At 43.8% G+C, this 23,540-nt stretch overlaps 1 protein-coding gene across 4 annotated transcripts; it reads left to right on the top strand.

Moving 5' to 3' along the window:
- The first annotated feature begins 3,840 nt into the window (after positions 1-3,840).
- On the top strand, positions 3,841-22,931 carry pcdh10b (protocadherin 10b). 4 transcript variants are annotated; one of them, XM_041048135.1, is made up of 6 exons: positions 3,868-6,381; positions 7,356-7,414; positions 7,615-7,721; positions 17,839-18,055; positions 18,137-18,222; positions 21,683-22,931. In XM_041048135.1, exons 1-6 carry the CDS (start codon positions 3,868-3,870, stop codon positions 21,700-21,702), a joined length of 3,003 nt encoding a protein of 1,000 aa, XP_040904069.1. In that variant the 3' UTR covers positions 21,703-22,931. The 4 variants fall into 4 exon arrangements, with proteins under 4 accessions (XP_040904070.1, XP_040904069.1, XP_040904067.1 ...); XM_041048136.1 differs by lacking the exon at positions 18,137-18,222 and having other exon boundaries at positions 3,841-6,381; positions 17,839-17,996; XM_041048133.1 differs by having other exon boundaries at positions 17,839-18,222.
- The last annotated feature ends 609 nt before the right edge of the window (positions 22,932-23,540 follow it).

The raw sequence follows: 23,540 nt of genomic DNA, 5'->3' as shown, positions 1-23,540 counted from the left end.
TCTTGCATCTAAATTTACCTTGAGTATAACACCACAGGAGTCACTCTGCTTCTGTGTTAATTGACAGCGTGCTTGTTAAAGCAAACAGGAGGAGTGACGGTGCTTAGCTTTAGATTAGATGATGCTCTCTGGTCCCTGTAGCTTCATAACACTTGATTGACTTACATGCTGTTTTTCCTGATCTAATTATCTCATGGGTGGGATCTGCTTTAGGGTGCCCTTTTTGAGATGCCTGCTACAATGTGTGGGAGACATTTGATGTTTGAGATGACCACTTATTTTTACCCACCAAAACTCAACGATTACCTGGCTGCAATGCTGCATTTTTAGCACCTAAAAGTGTTTCTGTATCAGAGATCACCCTGGGTTACCGTGTGCATTTGCACTTCCCCTCTCTCCATGCTCACATTAGCCTAGCTAGCCTAGCTATCTGAGAAAGACAGTGATGCATGTCTGACTGCACCACTGACTTTATGGGACTTGATTTAGAAAATCTCTTCTTGGAGCCAATTCATGTTTCCCCTCGAGTGGCTTGTTGTGTGTGTGTGTGTGTGTGTGTGTGTGTGTGTGTGTGTGTGTGTGTGTGTGTGTGTGTGTGTGTGGCTCTGACAGTCTGCAGACGGCATGAATCATGCACTTATGCCGCTGTGTGTGTGAGTATGTGTGTGTGTGTGTGTGTGTTTTACTCACTGCATCTCATGGATACGAATCTGTTGGCCTCCTGGACTCCAGCACAGCAGACTGAATCACCATGGACCACACTGCACAGGGTGCAGCGGTGAAGAAGGTGTAGTGTTGCAGTTGCTCACTAGGGGGAGCACTTGGCCTGACATGAGCTAGTCCCTCACTCAGCTGAACTCACACACCTATAATGAGTTCACCACGAAGGCACAGATTTCCTGTTGAGGCCAAGGTCAAGAGTCAGACGAGAGAAGTGGAGGAGATGATTTATGGAGAACAGAAATACTTCAAATTAAATAAAAGTATATTTATGGTGTATTTATTGATGATGTTTTGGTCTACTGACTTTCATCAGGCATACGAACAAGCATCCCAACAGTTCTACGTGGGTGCTAGATAAATTATCCAGAGGATCACAGCATTTTGATCAACTGGTGAATGATAAACCTTGAGAAACACATATTGCCATTCGGTAAATTAAGTAAAGAAGGATGGGTGGGGAATAAGTGTAGACATAAATAGCTGGTATTCATTATAAATTGCAATGCTATTAATAAAATTAGAGTCAGAAACTTAAAGTTAAGATTTTGTTTTTGTTTTTTTTCTTTTACATAGTTCTTGTATTGCTTACACACCCAGTGTCTATTTCTTCATTTGTGATTAACTAATTACAAATAATCAGTTTACAGTGAAATAACTTTGCATTTGTTATCATGTGCAATTACTTCTTTTGTATAGTACAACTAATCAAACGCGCAGTGATGGCAAAGGTTGCCTTTGTGTGTTCTGCTCCAGCCACTAATCTGCCAAAGCAAAACGGATGAGTTTGATTCTCTGACTATTAACTCTATGGTAAATGACTCCTGTGGTAATTGTGTCTGTTTTTAATATGGTTTTAGCCATTGCATTGTTTTTTTTTTCCCCTGCAGCTTATGCTGTTGTTTAAGTTGTTCTCTCTCAGACTTTTCCTGGTGAAATAACAGTCATACAAACACCCATTTCTGTTATATATCCTTAATGCTCCTAAATACTTCATACATTTTTCATGATCTAAAAATAATCCAGTGCCATCATCAGTGTTGTGTTTAGCTGCCAGAGCAGTTGGACCATGTGTTACTACATAAGATCAATACAGACCTTTGAGCTTCTCCATTTTTCTCTCTTTGTTAGAACATCTAACTTTCCAATAATAAGGGAACAAACTTCACTGACTTAATGAGGACCACGAGATCCACTACAACACTCCACTATAAGTGAATAAGTGGGTCATGAGATCAGATTGTTTTTATCAACTGTGAAATGAATATCATGTTTTCAACCCAACGTTTGCTGTTATTTTCAACACACAAACCAACAACACACATATCTTAACCCTGCTTCTTCTCTGCTTAGCATTAGGAGGGTTGTAGCTGTAGAATACGATTAAATCTTCTGGATAAAATTATGAACTAAAATATTAATGCAAGGACCAAACTAATATCAGGATTTCTCTAATCTGTTTTATACATGGAAAAAAAGGGTAAGTGTGCTTAAAGTTAACAGAAAACTGGTTAAAACGACCACAAATTTTACAGTCTCAGACAAAATGTCCACAGAAGTTGACTATAGAAAAATGTTTAGCTTTATATGGAGATGGAGGAAGGAATAGGTCATATCTCAGAGGAATGACACACTCTTAATAACACATTTACCCTAAGAATTTGGTTTTAAAAAATACTGTAAGCAGTTCCTATTTCCTGCAGAGAAATCCAGAGGTTTGCTGCTCTCACTGATTGCCCCCGATCTGCTGCATCCAACCATCTTATCCGCTCCGTCTCACCGGTCCACACACAAAATAACAGTCTCCTGTCATAACCACAAAAAAAAAAAAAAAAAAAAAAAAAAAAACCCTGCACAAATGGCCCTTGATATGAATCAGACCCCAGTTCGCATTTGCGCCGCTAGGGGTCGTGTGATGTCCGCAGATCTGCCGCTCTCCCTGACTCCTCCACCACCACCACCTCCGCCTCCTCCCCTCCCATAGCCCCGCTGCTGTGTGGCAGAGAGAGATAATAACGTTACTACTACTGGGTGTAATTATAGCGCACAGCCTTGAGAGCAGCACATGAATGGCGAATGATTCACTGCATACATATCACAACATTTGCATGCATTAACCCGGTTCACCCAGTCTGTCCTTAGGCTCACACGGGCCCGGCCACCAAGTCAACAAGTCCTCCATGCACTGTAATCACCCACTGGTTCATTAGATGATGATACCCCCCCCCAATGTTCTTTTTTAAATAACGGGCAGGTGGGGAGTGTGATCAGAATTTGGCAGCTGAGGAGTTAAAGTAATAAATGTCCACCCTTGTCGTTCTCTCTCCTTTCTTTTTCTTTGGCGTCAGGTATTTTAAAGAGAAGCCAGAGCGAGGCTCAGAGGGAGGTAAAAAAAAAAAAAAAAAAAAGTGGGAGAGAGAGATAGAGAAACAGTGAAGGAGACATGGGCCGAGCGGACGCTGACAGGCAACCCCACTATCCAATCAGGAGAGAGCTATCAGCTTGATTTACAGCCGCGGGGGCTGCGAGGGGGAGGCGCGATGCGGAGGGAAAAAAAGCAAATTGTTGAGTGAACAGCATCAGTAGAGAGTAGAGTGGAGGAGACCGCAGTGAGGGAGCAGGCTGCCAAGAGTAGTCAGAGCCAGGGAAGAGAAAAAAAAAGAAGGAAAGAAAGAAAGAAAAAAAGGGCCAAATCTGAAATGTATTTTCTGAGTACGGGACCGTCACAGAATTAAAATGCATTTCGTATTTTTCTAATATGGATTATGATTTCCTTTTTTCTAACTCCCTACCAGGCTGGTTTCATCACTCCAGCGGCACTGCGCTTCATTGGAATGTGCGCTGTAGCTTCTCCGGGACGCAGCTGAAAAGCACGACGGTGGAGCTAGAATAGGAAAAGGCTTCTGCAATTATTGAAAGTCCTTGTTATTCTTCTTCTGTTTTTGTTTTTATTTTATTTTTCAAAATGCCCCTATTTTAATGGGACAGATTTCTCCGGATGCCTTACATGTTTTTGGAGACTTTTACGCATTTTGGAGACTTTTACATTCCGATTGAAATGGGTAATGGAAATTGACATTTTGTCCGTTAACAGAGGATAACAAGGTTTATGATATTTTTTACCAAAGTGCACTTGTTTTTCCGGCGATGATTGTGCTTGTGATTGTCCTGTGCATCACGGATGGAGTGCTCTCTCAGATACGCTACTCTGTGCCGGAGGAGGCGGACCATGGCACCTTGGTGGGGAATATCGCCGAAGACCTGGGGCTGGACCTTACCAAACTGGCTTCTCGCCGCTTCCAGGTGGTGCCCAGCTCTCGCTCACCGTACCTGGAGGTGAACCTGGAGAACGGCGTCCTGTTTGTGAACGAGAAAATCGACCGGGAGCAAATCTGCAAACAGAGCGCCAGCTGCCAGCTCAACATGGAGGTGTTCCTGGAGAACCCGCTGGAGCTGTTTCGGGTCGAAATTGAGGTGGTGGACATTAACGACAACCCACCCAGCTTCCCGGAGACAGACATCACGGTGGAGATCTCAGAGAGCGCTACTCCGGGAACTCGTTTCCCTCTGGAGAGCGCGTTCGACCCGGACGTGGGCTCTAACGCTTTACGCACGTACGATATCACGACTAACAACTACTTTTACCTGGACGTGCAGACTCAAACAGACGGAAACAAGTTCGCGGAGCTGGTGCTGGAGAAGCCGCTGGACCGGGAGCAGCAGGCGGCGCACAGGTACGTGCTGACCGCGGTGGACGGCGGTCAGCCTCCACGGACTGGCACCGCGCTGCTGGTGGTTAAAGTGCTGGACTCTAATGATAATGTGCCGGTGTTTGATCAGCCCGTCTACACAGTGAGCCTCTCGGAGAACGCACCGGTGGGCACGCTGGTCATCCAGCTGAACGCCACCGACCTGGACGAGGGACTAAACGGGGAGATAGTTTATTCCTTCAGTAACCACATCTCCAACCGCGTAAAGGACCTGTTCAGCATAGACCCGCGCACCGGGCGCATCGAGGTGCGCGGAGAGGTGGATTTCGAGGAGAGCAGCCTGTATCAGATCTTCGTCCAGGCCAAGGATCTGGGGCCAAACGCCGTGCCCGCGCACTGCAAAGTGCTGGTCAAAGTCACCGACGTGAATGACAATGCACCGGAGATCACCTTCAGCACCGTCACCGAATCCGTGAGCGAAAAGGCGGCTCCCGGAACCGTGATCGCGCTGCTGAGTGTGACTGACCGGGACGCAGAGGAGAACGGACAGATCCATGTGGAAATCCTCGGTGATGTCCCGTTCAAATTAAAATCTTCCTTCAGGAATTATTTCACCATAGTGACCGACGGGCCGTTGAACCGGGAGCAGGTGGACTCCTACTCCGTGACTGTGGTCGCGCGGGATAAGGGGACGCCCTCGCTCGCCACCAGTAAGTCCATCCGAGTCCAGGTGTCTGATGAGAACGACAATGCGCCCACATTCACGCAGCCCATATATGATGTGTATGTGACAGAGAATAACGTGCCAGGGGCGTACATACACGCTGTGACGGCTCTGGACCCGGACATCGGGCAGAATGCGCTCATCAGCTACTCCATATTAGAGTGTGACATCCAGGGGATGTCAGTCAAAACCTATGTGTCAATCAATGAGGAGACTGGCTATCTGTATGCACTCAGGTCATTTGACTATGAGCAGCTGAAGGATTTCACTTTCATGGTCCAGGCCAGAGACGCGGGCACCCCAGAGCTCTCCACCAATGCCACAGTCAAAGTCATCATCGTGGACCAAAATGACAACGCCCCCGTGGTGTTGGCCCCCCTGGGGAAGAATGGCACAGCCAGGGAGCCCCTACCCCGTTCAGCCGAGCCTGGCTACCTGGTGACCCGCATCGTGGCTATGGATTCAGATGATGGTGAGAATGCACGGCTGTCCTACAGCATCCAGAGGGGAAACGAGAATGGCATGTTCAGAATGGACTGGAGGACCGGTGAGCTCCGGACAGCGAGGCGGGTGTCAGCCAAGAGAGACCCCCACCAGCTATATGACCTGCTGATCGAGGTGAGAGACCATGGCCAGCCGCCGCTGTCCTCCAGTGCCAGCGTGCTGGTGATGCTGGTGGACAGCGTGGCTGAAGGCCACGGCAGCGGGGACCGAGGCGGCGCCGCCAAGGCCAAAGATGGCACCCTGGACCTCACGCTGATCCTCATCATTGCCCTGGGCTCTGTGTCTTTCATCTTCCTCCTGGTTATGATTGTGCTGGCTGTGCGTTGCCAGAAGGACAAAAAGCTCAACATTTACACCTGCCTGACTAGTGACTGCTGCCTGGGCTGCAGCCCCTGCTGCTCGCAGCAGGGCCGGGCCCGCAAGAAAAAGCTCAGCAAGTCAGATATCATGCTGGTGCAAAGCGCTGTTAACGTGAGTGGAGCCGGTACAGCTCAAGTCCCCGTGGAGGAGTCAGGGAGCTTCGGCTCCCACCACCAAAACCAGAACTATTGCTACCAGGTATGTCTGACTCCAGAGTCGGCCAAAACCGACCTCATGTTCCTAAAGCCGTGTAGTCCGTCTAGGAGCACAGACACCGATCACAACCCGTGCGGGGCCATAGTGACAGGGTACACAGACCAGCAGCCTGACATCATATCAAACGGCAGCATTTTATCAAACGAGGTAAGAGTCCCTCTCATACCCTACAGTTTAACCTCCCCTTCCATCCAGAGACCCTCAGCATGTCTATAACCTGATTCATACACAGGATCTCCCCTAAAACACATGAAGTCTGCCTGTTTGATACTATTCAGATACATGACTATGTGGCGTAGGAGCCTTCTTCAGTCCATACATTCTTTTCCCCTCATCTCAGTGGCATGCCAGGCCTTAAAAAAATGGCTTTTTATTGAGAGCTGGTACATACAGTATGCTGCAAGGTCCTCTGGCTTATTTCAGGAAAGGCATTAAAGAAAACACAATCATTAGACCACTGGTTGCTGATGTGTTGCCTTCAGCAGTCCTCAGGGAGGTCAGCTGTGAAACAGCAATCACTGCATGTTCATGTTGTACTGCCAAGTATTCGAAATGATAAAGAAAAATAAATAAATATCAGAGTAAGAGAAGTGTATAAGCATAATGTAATGTGGCTCAGAGCTGCTGGTTGCTGTGGGTGTATCTGAGAGTGCGTGTGACCGAATCCCCGGAGAGAAGGGTGTTCGCATTAAGCACACTGGTCACAATGTTGCTGAGTTGCACTAGAACAAAGATGCGTCTCTTGGCTGTGCCAGCCTGAATAGGTGCACTACTTTATCTTGCGCCTTGGCAACATGTCTGTAGAGCCATGCCCCCCCTCCTTGTGTGGGAAAACACACCCCATCCTCCTCTAACACACACTCTCTACTAGATATGAACGATATGTTCAATGTTGGATGGTTAAACATGCACCGCAGGTTCATTTCATAGCCAGCATCAATATGGCACTGTGTGGGCTGCATCATATCTGGCTTGATGGTGGTGGACATTTATTTATTTATTTATTTTTATTTTTATTTAATTTTTATTTTTCTGTTTCCCTTTTGCTCTATGCTAATCATGTTACACAGGGTGTTTGAGTGACACACACTGAAAACTGAAAACCGCCCCTTCTCTTTCAGACCAAACACCAACGAGCGGAGCTCAGCTACCTGGTTGACAGGCCGAGACGTGTCAACAGGTAAATATGACTCTCACTGCGACCTTTTTGCCGTGCTCGCTCTGTGACATCCCCCTGTAATAAACCTCTTATCCTGTCCACTGCTTCCAGTTCATTAGCTGATACGCTCACTCTCATCAGCATGATGATGCTCTCTGTGATGAGATGGGAGCACTAAGATTTAGAAAGGGGCTCTGATTTGATGTTCTCTTCGGTTTCAGTTCGGCGTTCCAGGAGGCTGACCTGGTTAGCTCCAAAGACAGTGGCCACGGGGACAGCGAACAAGGAGACAGCGACCACGACGCCACCAATCGAGGCCATTCCTCTGGTAAGAACTGGCTTTGCGTGTGTGTTTACGATCTACCCCTTCGTGTCTCTATGAGTTTAATGGCTTCTATACGACTGGAGTAGGCTCTGCTGATTAGCATTGTGGTGTAGGTTCATGAGCAAATTGCTGCCCATGTCTCCAGTGAAGAAATCTAGACTCTTCTTGTTCAGTTGCAGATCATTTTGTAGGGCTGGAAAAATAAAAGCACATTTTAATTAGGACTAGCATCACGCATGGCTGGAGCTTTTTGTGATGATGGTGTTGTACTTTGAGTGAGTCTTATATTTTTTTTCATAGTGCCACTGTGGCTTGTGATTTCCTGTTATCCCTGAAAAAAGTAGAAGAAGAAGGAAAAAAACGATCTTAGGATGGCAGAATCAGATCCAGTCTCTGTGAGCTTCCTCTGAGTACTCAGCCTTGATGAGAACATGTTTCTTAACATTTGGCGCTGTCTTTTCTGATACGTGATAATTTAATGTCGGTGGGCAGAGAGCGAACCCCGGCGCCGTTGTTTGTAAATATGTGGCGGTCTTAATGAGGAGCCCGCTTCCCGGCGAGCTCGGTCACTCAGCGCTGGAGACCACTCGACAAGACGTGACAGGCTTTTTAATGAGGCCACGCTCACACCAGAGTGCTGGGATGCGGACCAAATAGGTTGTGGGGCCGTGGCAAACAAAACAGGCGATTCATTCGTTCATTAGATTAATTAATGCATTCATTCATGCAGTTAGTTATTCTCCTCCTGCACTCCCTCTGTTCTTCTCTGTTTCCTTCTCTCCTCGCTGACCATATTCTTCCATACCCATCCTTTTTTTTTCTTCTTCTTCTTCTTTCTTAATCTTCCCTGCTTAAAGAAACCCATCTGAGATCACACAATGGGGCCCCACTGAGTTATGAATGGTGGTTTTATGTCTTCACTCAGTGGCGGGCCCCTCTGTGGACGGAGCCTGTCATCATGTCTGGTCAGCCGCAGCAGGGGCCCTGGCCGTGCCAAATGGAGCTTTCCTGCCACTTCCACTGTTACTCCAGTAGGCTGGATGGGTTACACAGACTTCAGTAAATAGAAACACACAGAGCTGAACCCTCCTCGCTGCTACCCCAGTCCTACACCCCCCTTCCCCCACCTCCTCCATTTTTTTTAGCTCTAAATAACCAAGGGTTCACAATCACTTACGGTTTTTCTCTTCTTCACCGCTGTGGAACATTTGTACTCCTCAGCGAGGCTGAGACAGCCAGCTCCTTTATGTGGATGGAGTTGTCCTATTTTGAGTGCATTAGCATTTCATGTGAACGCAGCCAGCCAGAGTTCATATTCCGTTATGAATACTCACACTCTTTCATGCAAGTAGGGCTGGGTGTCGTTTGAATTTTATGCCTGAGTTTATGGCTGAGTTTTGGTATCAATAAGCAAAATGTGTTTTTGATACCTCACTTTGAGGGATGCAAATCCGTTTTTTATCACTAGGTTTAGCCAAAAATAAGGCTAAACACAAACAGCTCCACAAGAACTTTTCCTAAATAAAATGAATAAGGATACTTTATGGAACCAGGTTTCTGATTTGACATTAGATACCAAGCCTTGGGTTCTCTGTGTGCTGGATGTATTCTAGTGAATACTAACAAAGGCTATGAGGTTCAATATCCAAAATACAGTTTAGCCTTTTCAACCACAGTAGCACCACAGCCAGCTGCTGTATGTAGACAGAGTTGTCCTATTTCAAGTGCATTAGCATTTTGTGTGACCTGCCGGCTCTTGTTTTTAGACAAAAGAAGGAACACTGAAAGAATGCTGCCATGCTAGCCCTGGCCTAAATAAGAGTTGGATAAAAGTGGCAACATTATTTTGTTGTTAAATCTGAATTAAATATCAAACAGGAGCTATCTGACCAAAGAATGAGTCAACAAGAGTGTTTTTTATGATTGTCATCAGATTTTAAATGTCAACTTTTGGTATTCTTGTACATTTTTTTTTTTTTTTTTTTTTTTAAGCTTGATGCTATGCTGTGTTAAATGCTGTCTGAACACAAGCAGCTGTACGAGAACTTTAAAGTGTAAAATCAGGAACTATCCTGTCTGATTTCAGTAAAGATGTATCTGATAAAACCACTGATCTGCTTAAGATAAGATAAGAAAATCCTTTATTAATCCCACAGCGGGGACATTTGCAGGGTTACAACAGCAAAGCAAAAGCATCAGTAAAGTCAACAGAAGTAAATAACCAAATAAGTCAAAGAACTGAGTAAACAGACTCAATGCTTGAAGTCACATTATTGCACATAGGAAATATTGATATTGCACAGTTTAGCATACATTAATATCGCACATGAGCGGATTTGTCAGCGTTGGTGTGCGCGGTCCATTGGGAGCAGAGTTGGTTGTAAAGTCTGGCAGTAGCAGGAAGGAAGAAACCTGCAGTATCCCTCCTTCACACACGCCGGGCGAGGCAGCCTGTTACTGGGGGAGCTGTGTGGCGTGGGAGATGTTCTTCATCAGGCGTGATAGCTTAGCCATCGTTCTCCTTTCTCCCACCACCTCCACTGGGACATCTCAGAACAGAATTTCTTAACCGGTCTGTTCAGTTGCTTAGATGAAGGTGAAAATGGTTGATTTTGTGGTTGGTCACCACAAAGTCCAAAAACAAGGTCATCAGGAGCGCCCCCCCCTGCTCTCCAAAAGACCTGAGTCTCCTCAGTAGGTGGAGTCTTGTCATGATTCAGGTGAACACCCAGGTATTATTCACCTGACAAATTATTCACTGGTATCGTGAATAATTTGACATATTTTTTGACGATTGCGACTACGGACGTGCTGCGGTCGGTGTCACGAACGTATTGAGGTTTTAAGTTCACATCTGCTTCAACTTTTATCTTTTTCACTTCTGCGGAACCGTTTCATTCCTGCTCGGGGGCCCAGAGCCAGCCAGCTGCTTTATGTTCTGTTTCATCGCCAGCCCTGACTGTTCAGACAGTCCCACCCTCATATACAGAAGTACGGCGTGCTGTATGCCCAGTTGTGATGCAGTGCAGCAGGCCCAGCAGCAACTCACTACTGACTTTTGAGTACCCTTGGCGTTAGAAAATAGAGTACAGTTCCATTGTTGTGGCATTATCAGCCAGCTTAGTGCCTTTAAACAGATTATTTGCTGTGCATCAAGTCTTTGTTTGATTAGGATAATTGATAGCGTGGCTTAGTGTCCCCGCAATTCTGCTCCCACAATGCTTGGAGAAAGAACACAGGCTTTAGCCTCTGTGTGCTAATTGAGTTTGTCAGCAGCGAGGGTACAGTCGAACTGTGTCAGTGTTTAATAAATGCTAATGTTAAATAAACGCGTCCACGTCATCCATCACAGTGGTGTGTTGGCCTCTTTTGACAAGGTACTTTATGAATACATCAGAGGAGGAGGAATTCAGGCTGAACTTTTTTTTTTCTCCTTGCAGAGAGACGTTTTTGTCCATGTAATCAGATTTTATAGCAGCATATTGGTTTTTAATGTTGCACTAAATTTGTTGAACTGTGAATTAAAGCATTAACATTGCATATTGGCAGAGAAATACTCCAGTAAGATTTGTTTGAACATGCTTCCTGACTGCTGGAAACAGGCCTCATAGAGAAGGATGGTGCTGTTTACCCTCATTGCCCTATAATTTTTTTTTTTTTTTTTTTTTTACACCCTGATCGTTGCTGCTGTCATGCCAACATTTTCTGCTGTTTCAGGCTGTGTGCTTGGTTGTTCCCTGATCAAAAGCCTTTCAGCTTTTCCTCATCAACGAGGCACTTAGGGAGTCACAAAGCAACAGAAAAAGGATGAAACACATATATATATATATATGCTTCTTATAGTCAGGGTCATTTTGTGCATCTGCTCTGATTTCACACCCATTGTACATATTTTTTTTTCTTAAATTCTGACCCGTTTGGATCATCAGCTCCTTCTTGGCCGGATTGGTGCCAAGCTTATTTCGAAAAAGCATTTCAGTGTGCGGTGGAGAGTGACAGAGAGTGTGGCAGGGAGAGGGGAGGATTTGCAGTAAAGGTCAAATGCAGGACTCAAATGAACAAACGCTGCACATTATGTACCATTACACTCTGCAGTGTGTAGATATGTGCGGAGATAGAGCAGTGATGATGCGATATGCCTCATGTTTTTTTAGTGTGGATGCATTAATGTGGTGTAAGGCGTGAGAAAAGCGGAAATATTGTATTTATAGTATAGTATTTGTGTTATAGTTGCTGCTTCTGTTACACCTGCCACTATTACCGCTACCACTGCTGCTACTATTCAACACACTAATGTTAAATATTCCTAATGTGCAAGGACAGGAAATGTTACAACCTTAACAGAAAAGGGCAGTGGTCTCAGGTCTGCTGTGCTACTGTAGAAAACGACATGAAAACATGTTAAAAAGAGCTGAAACTGATAATCTTCACAAATGCTCAATTCATATGCATGTTCACAAGGTGCCGCAGCCCATAGTAATAGCATCAAATTGCAACTGCAGATTCTGTGAGACCAACAGTTTAAAAGACCCCAAAGGAATTCAGCTGATAATGAATGACTGTGGTAGAAGAAGAGCTCCGATGCTTTAGTTAAGAAAGAGTAGAAATATCATACTGTGGTAAAAAAAAAACATAAACTACTCTATGAGTGAAATCCTAAATATCATTGATGAGTCTGAATTTTATTTTGGGGCCTCTCATGTACATTAATTGTATTTTCACTTCCATATTTTTTTACAGGTGTGTTTTCCTTCTTACAGACATATACTATTACTCTCATGTGCTAATTTAATATAGCAAATGACACGTTGATGTACGTGACACTCCATGTATGAATACATGTATTCATGTATATGTATTATATCTTCATGTTCATATATTTTCCCTCTTACATTGAACAGGAGTATGGTAGAAACTACAACCAGCTACTTGTACTTGAGTTATTTAAAGAATTGATCACTGATGAAAACAGTTTTTTTTTTTCTGATCATCAACAAATTGAATAAGTGACTCATCTCAAACTCAACCTGTTGAGATCCTTATTTGATCAGATTTAGTACCAGGAGAAATATGAAACGTCTCTTGAATGTGAAAGACGACTCTGGACCCTGGGAGGCAGCACTTCGACAAAAAGACATCTTCAGTCAAGGTCCAGTTACATGCTTTTCTGCCACTTTCACCTGGAAGACTAATGATTAAGCTGTAGAGCTCTCTGTAGTGCAAGTGTTGAGAGCGAGCTCTGAGTTAAAGGTCATTCTATACATTCTGTGATGGGCACATTTCCTCCTGAATTAAGCCACAGTGGAATTAAAGTGCTCCTCATTTGCTGCCGGGCCCTCTAGGTCCACTTCTTCAGCCCTTGGACTTCACTCCCTGCCTCAGCCCCCCACCCACACCCCCAATTCCAGTCCTTCTACATGTGTAAAGTGCATATTATCAATATAGCCAATGTCACGCACTTAGAGAAGATTGAGTCAAGACGCTTATCCAATTTCTAACCCGCCCCACCCCAAATCCACTCCCATCTCTCCCTGCTGCCGTGATGAATTCCTCCTTAGGCCTTCAGTTCACGTTGTCACTGTGGTAACAGCTCGCTGATCAGTAATTCATTTTTCAGAACCTCTGCATACCAATTACCAAATGAAGGTTATTATCAAGACTTTGCGTTTGCCCTGGGTGAACGCCGTGTGGAATGCTGAGACGAGACGAGGTCGTTGGAAGTACCAACGGGGTCGGCACGCTTCAAGATCGCTTTGGTAGCCCCCACCTGTAAACCCCCCCCCCCGTGTCTCTTCGCTGGCCTCTTTTGCTTGTGTTGGCTTAGTGCGATGCATGTTGATACAGTTCTTGTACAATCCTGCGTTGAAGTGGAGGGTAGACTCTCGTACCCTGTGGCCGGATGAAGCGTCGTCGTGCTCACGCTGACTGTTTGCTCTCAGAAAACGTGTCGGAGAAGTATGCGGCATCACCTGCAACCTTAAATACACTTTTTGGGCCTTGGTGTGTGTGTGTGTGTGTGGGGTGGGGGGGGGCGGCAAGAGGTTCAGTTTTACAGCTGAAATGTTTTTATCTGCCTGATTCGATAGACGCTTGGTCTAATGTGCTAGGGGAACATCTAATTTTGCCAAAATGTCAAGAAATATCAAGATGTCTTGATCTGGCTTTATAGCTGAAGTTACCCCCCACCCCCGCTTCTCTCTTTCTGTCTTTCTTTCTCTCTCTCCCCCATCTCTCTCTCTCTCTGTGTGTGTGTGTGTGTGTGAGAGAGAGTCTTATCTCTTTGGCTGAGTCTAAATGCCACATTTCCCGTTCCCATTTTGAGAATTAACACAGCATCCATTTTGTAATGGAAGCAGAGCTCCGTGTCCTCCATCCTCTTTGTTTTTTTTTTAAATTTTATTTAATTAATTAATTTATTTTTTCCTATGCTCCCTGCATGTCCAGGTGCACTGATACTGTATGTCTGCACCCAGCATGCATTCTGGTTGCATCCCACCGTCAAAGCCGTACAGTAAAGTTGTTTCCTCCCGTGTAAGAGGCCGTATTAAAATCTAATGTGATGGTGTATTTATGGCACGTTGGTTAATATTTAATAAGAAACCCTCTCCTCTCGATAGGAGACTGGGCACTTTTCCAAGCTGTTAGTGATGGCAAGCCAAATTAATCCGCTTTGTAACAAAGCAAATTCCCTGTTTGCTGACTGCTACAGACACACACACCACAAAACCACACTCACACACTCTGCTTACTGAGACGGCAGCAGTCTTAGCCTGATCAGTCTGTATTCAGAGGGATTAGCAGCAGATAGCCCTAGCTGAACAGTACAGATTTTAGCCCCAAACAGCGATTCAGACACACATACACAACAAGCAGACTTAGGCTGCAAAAAAAAAAACATGCATACACAGGATCTAAGCTCTACTGCAAAAAAAAAAACAAAAAACATATGGGGCGATGAAAACACAATTTGGCTTAAGGCTTACACTCGGCCTAAATAGCTGTGCTGAACAGCTAATGTCCCTGCTAACTCCTCTGTGCCCCTCCAACCCCTTAACTCGGTTTCCTTTGCCCTCTGACAAAAAGCTGAATTTCTCACAGACAATTCCAGCCATTAAAAAAAAGCCTCACAAATAATTAGTCCACATTCATTCATACCTGTGCTTTCACAGAGGACAATAGGCTTTGAAAAAAAAAAAAAGGGGAGGGCGGGTTGGGGGGGGGGGGGGGGGGGGGGGGGGGGGGGAGGGGGCGGTTGTTGAGAGTCTGGGTCTGGGACATGGGCAGGCTGGTAATCCAATACTACTGAATTTGTGGTTTAGTTATTCTAATGTCCGGGCTAAAGGGACCACGGGCAGTTCGCTGGCAACGGCTTTGAAGAGAGTACCAACCTCTCAACCCCTGCAAACACACACACACACAGACACACACACAGGCACGCACACACACGCTCTCCCTTTGTCGTATAAATTCCACCCACCTATTCCAAGGGAACTTCTTTTTTGTTTTTTGTTTTTTTAACGTGTATGCAAGTAGCAGCCTGCAGCTCACACACACAACACACACACACCCAGTGATATGTGATATTTTGCATCAGATCGAAGATATTTGAGATCAGATCATGTTGCTCCAAACGACCTGTCAGTCTGCTGAGCCAAACGCTGAAAGAAGGATTCTGAGTTTTTGTTTAGTGCCTGACATCAGGGCCTTTTCCACCATTAAGGTTATGTAGTATGTTTTTATTTCTGGGAATGTGTGAGCTTCAGTAACCTGAGGGAAGTTGACATTGTACAAGTAAGAGCTTGAAACTTCATTTAGACGTACACATACACAATACTTAAAGTACAAATCTAATCATTTAAAAGTTTTAGACCTCAGTGACCTGAATATTTTTCAAATCCAGGCTATGGCCCTACTTGGAAAATGAATCCATTACATAATCTTCTTTACTAACTGGCTTTTTCCTTTTATATATATATATATTTCTGGTCGGTTTTTGGAAAGCAGGAAATTCAAAGTTTATCAGCCTCAGGAACGAGGATCTTTTGTTCCTGTCAATCGTATTTATCATCATGAATAATTTGATTAATTATTATTAATAGAATCTGTGAATTTAGAGAATGAAGACTATCTGGTCCTGAAAGGAGAGTGTTTACCAGCCGGGGCCAGACTGAACTTTTTTTTATTTTATGTTTAAATGTTTTTACAGAGGCGATGTTGGATACTATCGATGAGAAAATACTGTCAAATGGCATAGAACATCCCTTTTTGCCATGTTTCTAGGAATAAAATGTGCTATAAATCAGGCTGATGAATGACTGATGTATGAACAAACTCCTCTGTACGAACCTTCAGAAAAAGGTGCTACTAAAATGATTTATGGCTCAGAGTAAAACAGCCTTGATTTGTATTGTAAAATCAAACATATTTATACCGGGAATGACATTACAGGATGGGAAAAGGAAAAGAAGTGACCACGTTTGGATCCAGTAACATTGCACAGTGCAGGGGAGAGAGAGCTGTACTACAGTACCTGTAATGACAGCGACTGTGGTCCTACTCGTTGCGATAGAAAGCTGAGTTTTGGTGCAGACGCAAATAGGCAAGAGTGTGGTGAAATAAACACCCATATGTTTATTACGGATGTTTTCTTTCCACTGCTCTGAAAGAGAAGACAAGCAAAAGAGACAAGCAAACATCGACCAGTCCTTGAAGAAAAAAAATGTTTTTGCCTGTAAATTTGCCTGTAAATGAAGCAGGCTGAGAATGTATTTTTTTTAATGGTCGACTCCATTAACACCACAAACTACAATTCTTTGAATAATTCAAAAAGAAATGGCTTCTTCTTCAGAAGCCCCAAAATATTTTACAAATGCATTGATAAATATCAATGAGGAGAGTCCTTAAACTCTGCTGCCCTCTTCCACAGCACAGAGTTCACACGAGTGTGCTCGAGCGCTTTTGTAAAACTTCAGCCTTGAAATTGTTTGAGAAAAAAAAAAAAGAATAAAAGAAGTCATAGGTTTTTCAACAGTTTCAAGGCTATAGATCTTCATCTTAACCAGTCATTTAGTCCCATTACTTAACTTAAAAAAAAACAAAAAATAGTTTCTTAAAACAAGTGAAAGAAATCTGCCTGTTTTCAATGCAAATAAGTTTGTGTCAGGAAGTTTTTGGTTTTAGTGCAGCACTTTGCTTTAGTCAGTTCTGTTTGAAAGAAGCACTTTTCCAAGAAAAAAAAAACATTCCAGAAATGAGGGAAACTGCAGTGGGAGCAAATGTAACATCACAGCGTGTCACCGTTTGGCTGAAATAATTCTCCTCTGGAGTAAAAAAAAAAAAAAAAGGTCTGAGTCTTAGTCAGTTTAAGAAATTTAAAACATCTAGAACAGATGTACAGAGGTAGGAAAAAAAATCAGATTCAGATTCAGACTTAAAGTAAAAATGAAAAATCTCTTTAATTCAGTGTCTAATGGTTCCTCACTAATCTCTGCAGTGCTGTGCCTCTGTGTGTACTGTATATATAGTATGTGCCTGCATAAATATAAATGTGTTTCACCAATGAACTGACTGAAACAGAGGTTTGTATAAAGCGGCTGCATGTTATTTTTGGGGGGGTTGTCACTCTCCATTCTCTTCTGTTACATGAGAACCTGGATGTTTCATAATAACAAATCTCTTCCACAGTGAAATGAACGGTTCCATATTTCATCTGTTCCATATGTAAAAGCTTGTAATTCATAGTTAAGCAGTTAGTAACTCGAACTGTGTTAACTATAAACAACTGTTCCCACTGAAATGCAGCAGAAGTATAAAGCACCATCAAATGAAAATACTCAAGTACATGTACGCTTTGACAAAGCAGAACACAAAGTCTCAGGAGTCACTTTGTTCCTCAGTCCTTCGCCGTGCGTGTGTGCTAGTAGTGTTTTTTTTTTTATGTGCTTAGATATTAAAGACAGTGACAGACAGAAAGCCCTGACATGAGGAATCAAAGAGCAGGTTGCTTAAGATTGCATTGTGATGATTGAGCCATGTGTGTCTTGTGTGCATGCGTCTGTGTTTGTGGGGGTATCACGTTTCCTGATCGTCGACTAAAGACTTTTACCACTTCGATCCACAGGTGCCGATCTGTTCTCCAACTGCACGGAGGAGTGCAAGGCCCTGGGCCACTCCGATCGCTGCTGGATGCCGAGCTTCATGCCCTCCGACGGGCGCCAGGGTCTGGACTACCGCAGCAACCTCCACGTGCCTGGCATGGACTCTGTTCCGGACACAGAGGTATTTGAAAGCCCAGAGCAAACGAGCGATAAGTCATTCTCCACTTTTGGCAAAGAGATGCCTCTCAGTCATCACCACCAACACCTCCACCACCATCAAAACCTCCACCACCACCACCTTCTTCAAAACCATCACCTCAGCCACCACCACCAGAGCTCCCTAGAGAGGAAAGAGTTGGAAGCATTTCTGCCTAGCTCCAGATCACCTTGTAACCCAGCTTATTTAAGTGAGTATTTTGTTTTAGTTTTACTCAGGCCTCAGCGCCGGCCCCCCGCTCTCCGATCTGGTGATCGAATTAGGTGAAAAAAGAAAAGATTCCAAATTCAATTTTCTCCCTGGATTGGCTGGAGGAAGGCAGCATGAAATTCATTTCAGGTCCGACCCCTGTTCTCTCAGGCCTCTCGTCAGAGTGTTTAACTAACTCTTCCCTCTTTGTCAAGCACCTCCATTATCTGTGACTGTGATGATCTTATCTTCTCTCACCTACCATTTCAGCTTATACTGCACACACGCACACATGCACACAAACACACAAACCTCCAGCACTGATTGGCCTGAGGGCCCTTTGTAAATGAAACATGCCAAAAGCAATTATGATCTATATGGTTGCTTTGATATGGGTGGAGATGTTAGCGTTAAGGAAGCTCTGTCTCATTAAGGAAAAATGGCTGCTGTAATGTAAGAGACACTGGTCCTCTCACGAAGCCCAGCGATGAAAAATTACTTTTTTTTTCTCTTTTTTTTTTTAATCAGCAAAGAAGAACAGCAGGCGGCGGGTTTAGCATCTCATTCTCATTCGACAGACGTCATTGCGTTGCAGCTGAGGATAAAAAAAAAAAAAACAGTTTTAGATAACTGAGAAGAGGAGAATAAAAAAAAAAGGAGAAGTCGCATTTCCCAAGGAATGACTCTTTTCTTAACTCTCATTCAAAGGCCACAAAGAGATACATCCTCAATCACTGCAATTTGGTGATAATGCTTAATTATAATTTTGTCAAGCAGTGCCTGAAGAGGCCCCCTCTCTCATCATCTGACACAGCGAGCTGGAATTATCAGAACTGTCAGAGCCCTGCTGCTTCCCTAGCGCCATCATTTAAAACCACAGCACGCTGGTAGAAACAGCAGGAAAAATGCCTTTTTTCCCCCTTTAATTAATGTTTTATTCATTTGCTATGTTTTTTTTTTTTTTTTTTTAAATCTTGAATCAAAAAGTTATTTCAAGCAAACCAGCAGCTCACATTAGACTTTCTTCTCCTTGATAAAAGGTTGCCTTCTAGCACAAAGCGCGCCGGCAGCTTCGTCTCAGAGGACGATCAACAGGTTACAGTTTATTAGATATGAACTGCGGGGCATTCCTACGGGCTCAAATAAGGGTCAAAAAAAAGATCAGGTTTGTGTGAGCTGTAAACCTGTAAGGAAAAAAATCGGCATAAGAAATTCAGGTTTGTACATCTTTGTAGGAGAGATTTGAATCTGAAAAATAAAAGAGAGTGAATAAAATCTGTGAGCAAATGATATCAGTGGTGAGGTTACACAACAACACTCAGTGAACATCTGTGTACAGGTACGAAGCAGGAAACGAATTAAACCAAGACAAGTACATTCTACGTAACAGGAACCGCCTCTGCCCTCTGACTGGACTCTGCTTCGTGATTGGATCGCCAGTGTCCAGTCAGTAAAGGGGGTCATTACACACAGCGTGGGAACTTTTGAGCGCTGAGTTTTACACGCAGTTTTTTTCTGCTGTGTATGTGTGCACAGATGTTCACAAAGACATTTGTGACACAGATTTTATTCATACACACACTGTCTCTCTTTTCTTTTTCTTTCTTTTTACAAATTGCAAACCTTTTCTCCGCCTGCACAAACCTGAGTTTAAGTCATGCAGATTTATTTTTGCAGGTTTACAAATGCTGATTTACAACTTCACTTCACAAGATCAACATCTTATTGGACCTAATTTGATCCCATACATTCTAAGCAGGTTATGATAAGACTGTGTTTATTATTAGAATGAGAAGCTGCAGCTGTAATGTATTTCTGCTGTATAAGCTGAGCAGCTGTGGATTAAAGAACAAAACACTGAAATAAAGACATTACAGTTGTGATGCTGTACAGTAATACTGCAGTTGTGGCAATGCACTTTGGACGATGATACACAACCTGTCAAATGCACTAATGACTTAATTCTATTAAGGACACTGCTGCTGTGATGGTGAGTGTCTGACAGTGAACCGGGTTTTTCTGGGTCTAATGAGTTAAAGCAGTGGAGCATGTGATGATAGATAAAGATAACTGAAGTGAACTGAAGCAGGTTCAGATAATATTTTGTTAATTATGGTGAGAAAGTTTCAGCGGCAAACTACACGCTGTAAAAAAAAAAATGTCCACACCATCAAATGGAAGCTAAAAACAACAGCACATGTAAAACCAACTAATGGAATCATTATAATAATCCAGCTGTAATGTAATTCAGCTTAGTAAGAGGAGCACAGAATAAAAATTAGAATAATGAACACACTAATGATATAATAAAGCACAGTAACACTGCTGTCGTGTGATGGCGCATATTTCACATTGAAAACCTAATCTGAAAAAAAAAGTGAGCATTGCCTAAAAAAACGTGTGCAGCTTAAACCTGATGAACTTTTCCCACAACCAAACAACCATCAGGCAACAGCCATTAAACCAAGTTTTACATGATTTTCATTTCTGTGCTTCCTCTTCTCTTGTTACACTCTTCAGCCTCCCATTTGATGGACGTTGTGTTTGTTGTGTGCGCCGCTCTGGTTTCTGATAGTCGGCGTGGATGGGCTTATTATGCGCTTATGATGCACCACTCCAAGTGAAGGGCTCCCAATATTGCTGTGTTTCCCAGGAACACCGCCACTCATTCCTCTCTCAGAGTAGATTACTGTGGGGGCCTTATGCTAATGAGTGCGGGGGCGGCAGTACTGGTGCGGGGGGGATAATGGCAAAGAGGGAACAACAGTCGGGGAGGGGAGCTGGTGGAGGGGGGGGGGGGGGGTTGACTGGAGTGGAGGAAGGGATAGAATGATGATACCAAGAGGCTCCCTAATCTGATCAAGTCAGCCACTGATACACACAGAGACTCTTTTGTCCTGGGACCTGCAGGGCCTGGACCCGGCCTGGGGTCGGGTTGAGGGTGGCGGTGCTGGGGTGGGGGTGGTGGATTTGTGACAGCCAGAGCTCATTGATTAGAGTCATCAAACTCAGACAACATTGGGGGGGGCAGGCGGGGGGGGGTGTGTAGAGACAGGGAGGGGGTGTGTATGAGAGACTACCCTCCAGCCTGTTTGAGATCAGCCTGAGTCTTTTGTTTTTGTCCTAAATAAACTGGCCATGCAATATTCACCAGCCGCCCCCCACCCACCCCCCCTTCACATGCATAGTCACACACATATTATCCATGAGCCATTTCACAAGAGTGAACTGAAATGGTCCAGATGAGAGATGTGAGACTTCCTACCCCTTGTTGTGTGCCACTTGTGTGAACCCCACTAGTTCTGTGTGAATGAGGCCATTTAAGCACAGGTTTTCTTTCTTTTTTGTTTTCTATCATCCCTCTTCAGACAAATGCCCCCATACCCCCTTACACTAACACACACATACATATATACACACTGTGCTAACCATGTTGTGTTTTTTTTCTTTGCTTCTTACAGCGAGGAAAAGGGTTTGCTAGCTCCTTTCGCGTGGACATCTCGGAAACCGCGTGACTTTGCACAATCACTCCCCGACAACCAAGGCTATAAAAAAAAAAAAAACAAAACAAAACAAAAAAAGAACAAAGAAGCATAAATTTTCAGTCCATTGTTGCCCTCCTCCCTCTCCCTCCTCACCCAGCGGAAAAAACAAAAACAAAATAAAAATAAAAAACACTCACGACTACACACAAAATGAGAAACACCCCCTCCTTAAGGAACTAAGAGTTCCCTCTCCTTTCTGGAATTCCTTGGATCACTGCCGGGCTTTGGAGGCACCCCTCCCTCGGGATTAGGAGACTGTTGGACACTGGAGAGGGGGAGAGGGGGAGAGGGGGTGGGATGGACGGGTGCAGGCAGGTAAGATGGATAGCCTTATTGGGAGGACCCCATTGTGTCTCAGCAGGACTGAGAAACTCAACAGAGGAGGAGGGGGAAGGACAGTGATGACGGGGAGATAAAACCCGGTTTCACCGATCTCTCCGATCCTTTTCCAATCTGCGTGTGCCTGTTTACAGCGCTGACGTATACGTACGTCTCTGAGGACGATCAAAACCCACGGGCCAGGACTTGATACGTGTGCGGGAGACGAACTGAAACGAGAGCGGCCCAGAGAAACCGCCACTGAGCCCTTTAGGCATTTGTACTCGCAGAGAGACGCCAAATTGTACAGGAGAATCTTTGTGCATTTCAAAATGCAATACCACAGTTTTAGATTTTTCTATTCTGTTTATGTGGTCAGGTGTCTCTATTCTGATCTACTTCAAACTTTGTAAGAAAAGAGTGTGGGCAGGAATGTTTCTTTTTTTTTAAATTCTGAGTTCTTTTCATTTTTTATTCTTTTTTTTTCTTTGGATTTGGTTTGTTCACCATATCGTGGGCTTGGACCGTGTTTGGCCTGCACTTTTCTGATTCCGAGGCGTCGAGTAGTTTCTATCATGTGTGAGAAGTGTTTACTGTACTCTTTTAAAAAGTTTCAAGCTGAATATAAAACTCTATATATAAATCCATCTATATCTACTTGTTCTGAAGGCGTGTTGATCCATTTGCTAGGTTCCACATTCTGATTCAGAGGTTTGACTCTTGTTTAAGTATTGACTCCCCCCCACCCCCACCCCCAACAAGGAAGGCTTCTTGTTTTCCCAGTGGGAGACATTAAGAGAGACAGAATGGCTTTGGCTGATGTAAACCTCAAAACAAGTTCTCATTTTCTTTGACATTATTTCACTTTTTTTTTTTTTTTTTTTTGTTGTTCCATGTTTGGATATTGATAAAGATCATGTCTATAAATAAAAAAAAAAAGAAGGTAATAATTTAGATTGAAATCAGTGGTAATTTAGTGTCATTGTAACCAAAAGTTTAAGGGTCCATTTATAACGACACAGAACAAAAAAAACATGGCCAAATGCAAAAAAAAGAAAAAAAAAGACGGTGTTGTACACAATGCTGCGTTGGAATCCAGTATACACACACATTTCTTTCTCACACATTACACAAACACAAACACACCAATATGCCAACAATAAACAGAAAAAAAATGGTTGAAAAGGAAGGTGTCATGTGCATCCTTTAATTATGACTCCGTAGTTTTTTGTTTTTTGTTTTTTTATTTTGTGTTTTTTTGCACCATTATCATAGTTACTGGTGAAATACTGTGAAACATGTCTCTTGCAGTGGTGGAAAGTGAGCTTTTACTTCATTATTGTACAGTTTTGAGGTATTTGTTCTTCTGTATTTTGTATCTTATGCTGCTTATATTTATCTGCTAGCTAAAAATCAAGACTGTACACGGGCATATTTAAGAGAAAAGTTCTGTGTT

The sequence above is a fragment of the Toxotes jaculatrix genome, chromosome 10, assembly GCF_017976425.1.
Source record: "Toxotes jaculatrix isolate fToxJac2 chromosome 10, fToxJac2.pri, whole genome shotgun sequence".
NCBI lineage: Eukaryota > Metazoa > Chordata > Actinopteri > Toxotidae > Toxotes > Toxotes jaculatrix.
The sequence above is the reverse complement of the archived record's forward strand: the minus strand, read 5'-3'. Positions and strand labels throughout refer to the sequence as shown.

What these genes read in the sequence shown, in the direction of transcription:
- pcdh10b (XM_041048132.1), top strand. Translation starts at nt 3,868, where the DNA reads ATGATTGTGCTTGTGATTGTCCTGTGCATCACGGATGGAGTGCTCTCT. An exon ending in GCAGCATTTTATCAAACGAG is followed by an intron (nt 6,382 to 7,355) that starts GTAAGAGTCCCT and finishes CTTCTCTTTCAG; the next exon opens with ACCAAACACCAACGAGCGGA. An exon ending in CAATCGAGGCCATTCCTCTG is followed by an intron (nt 7,722 to 17,838) that starts GTAAGAACTGGC and finishes TTCGATCCACAG; the next exon opens with GTGCCGATCTGTTCTCCAAC.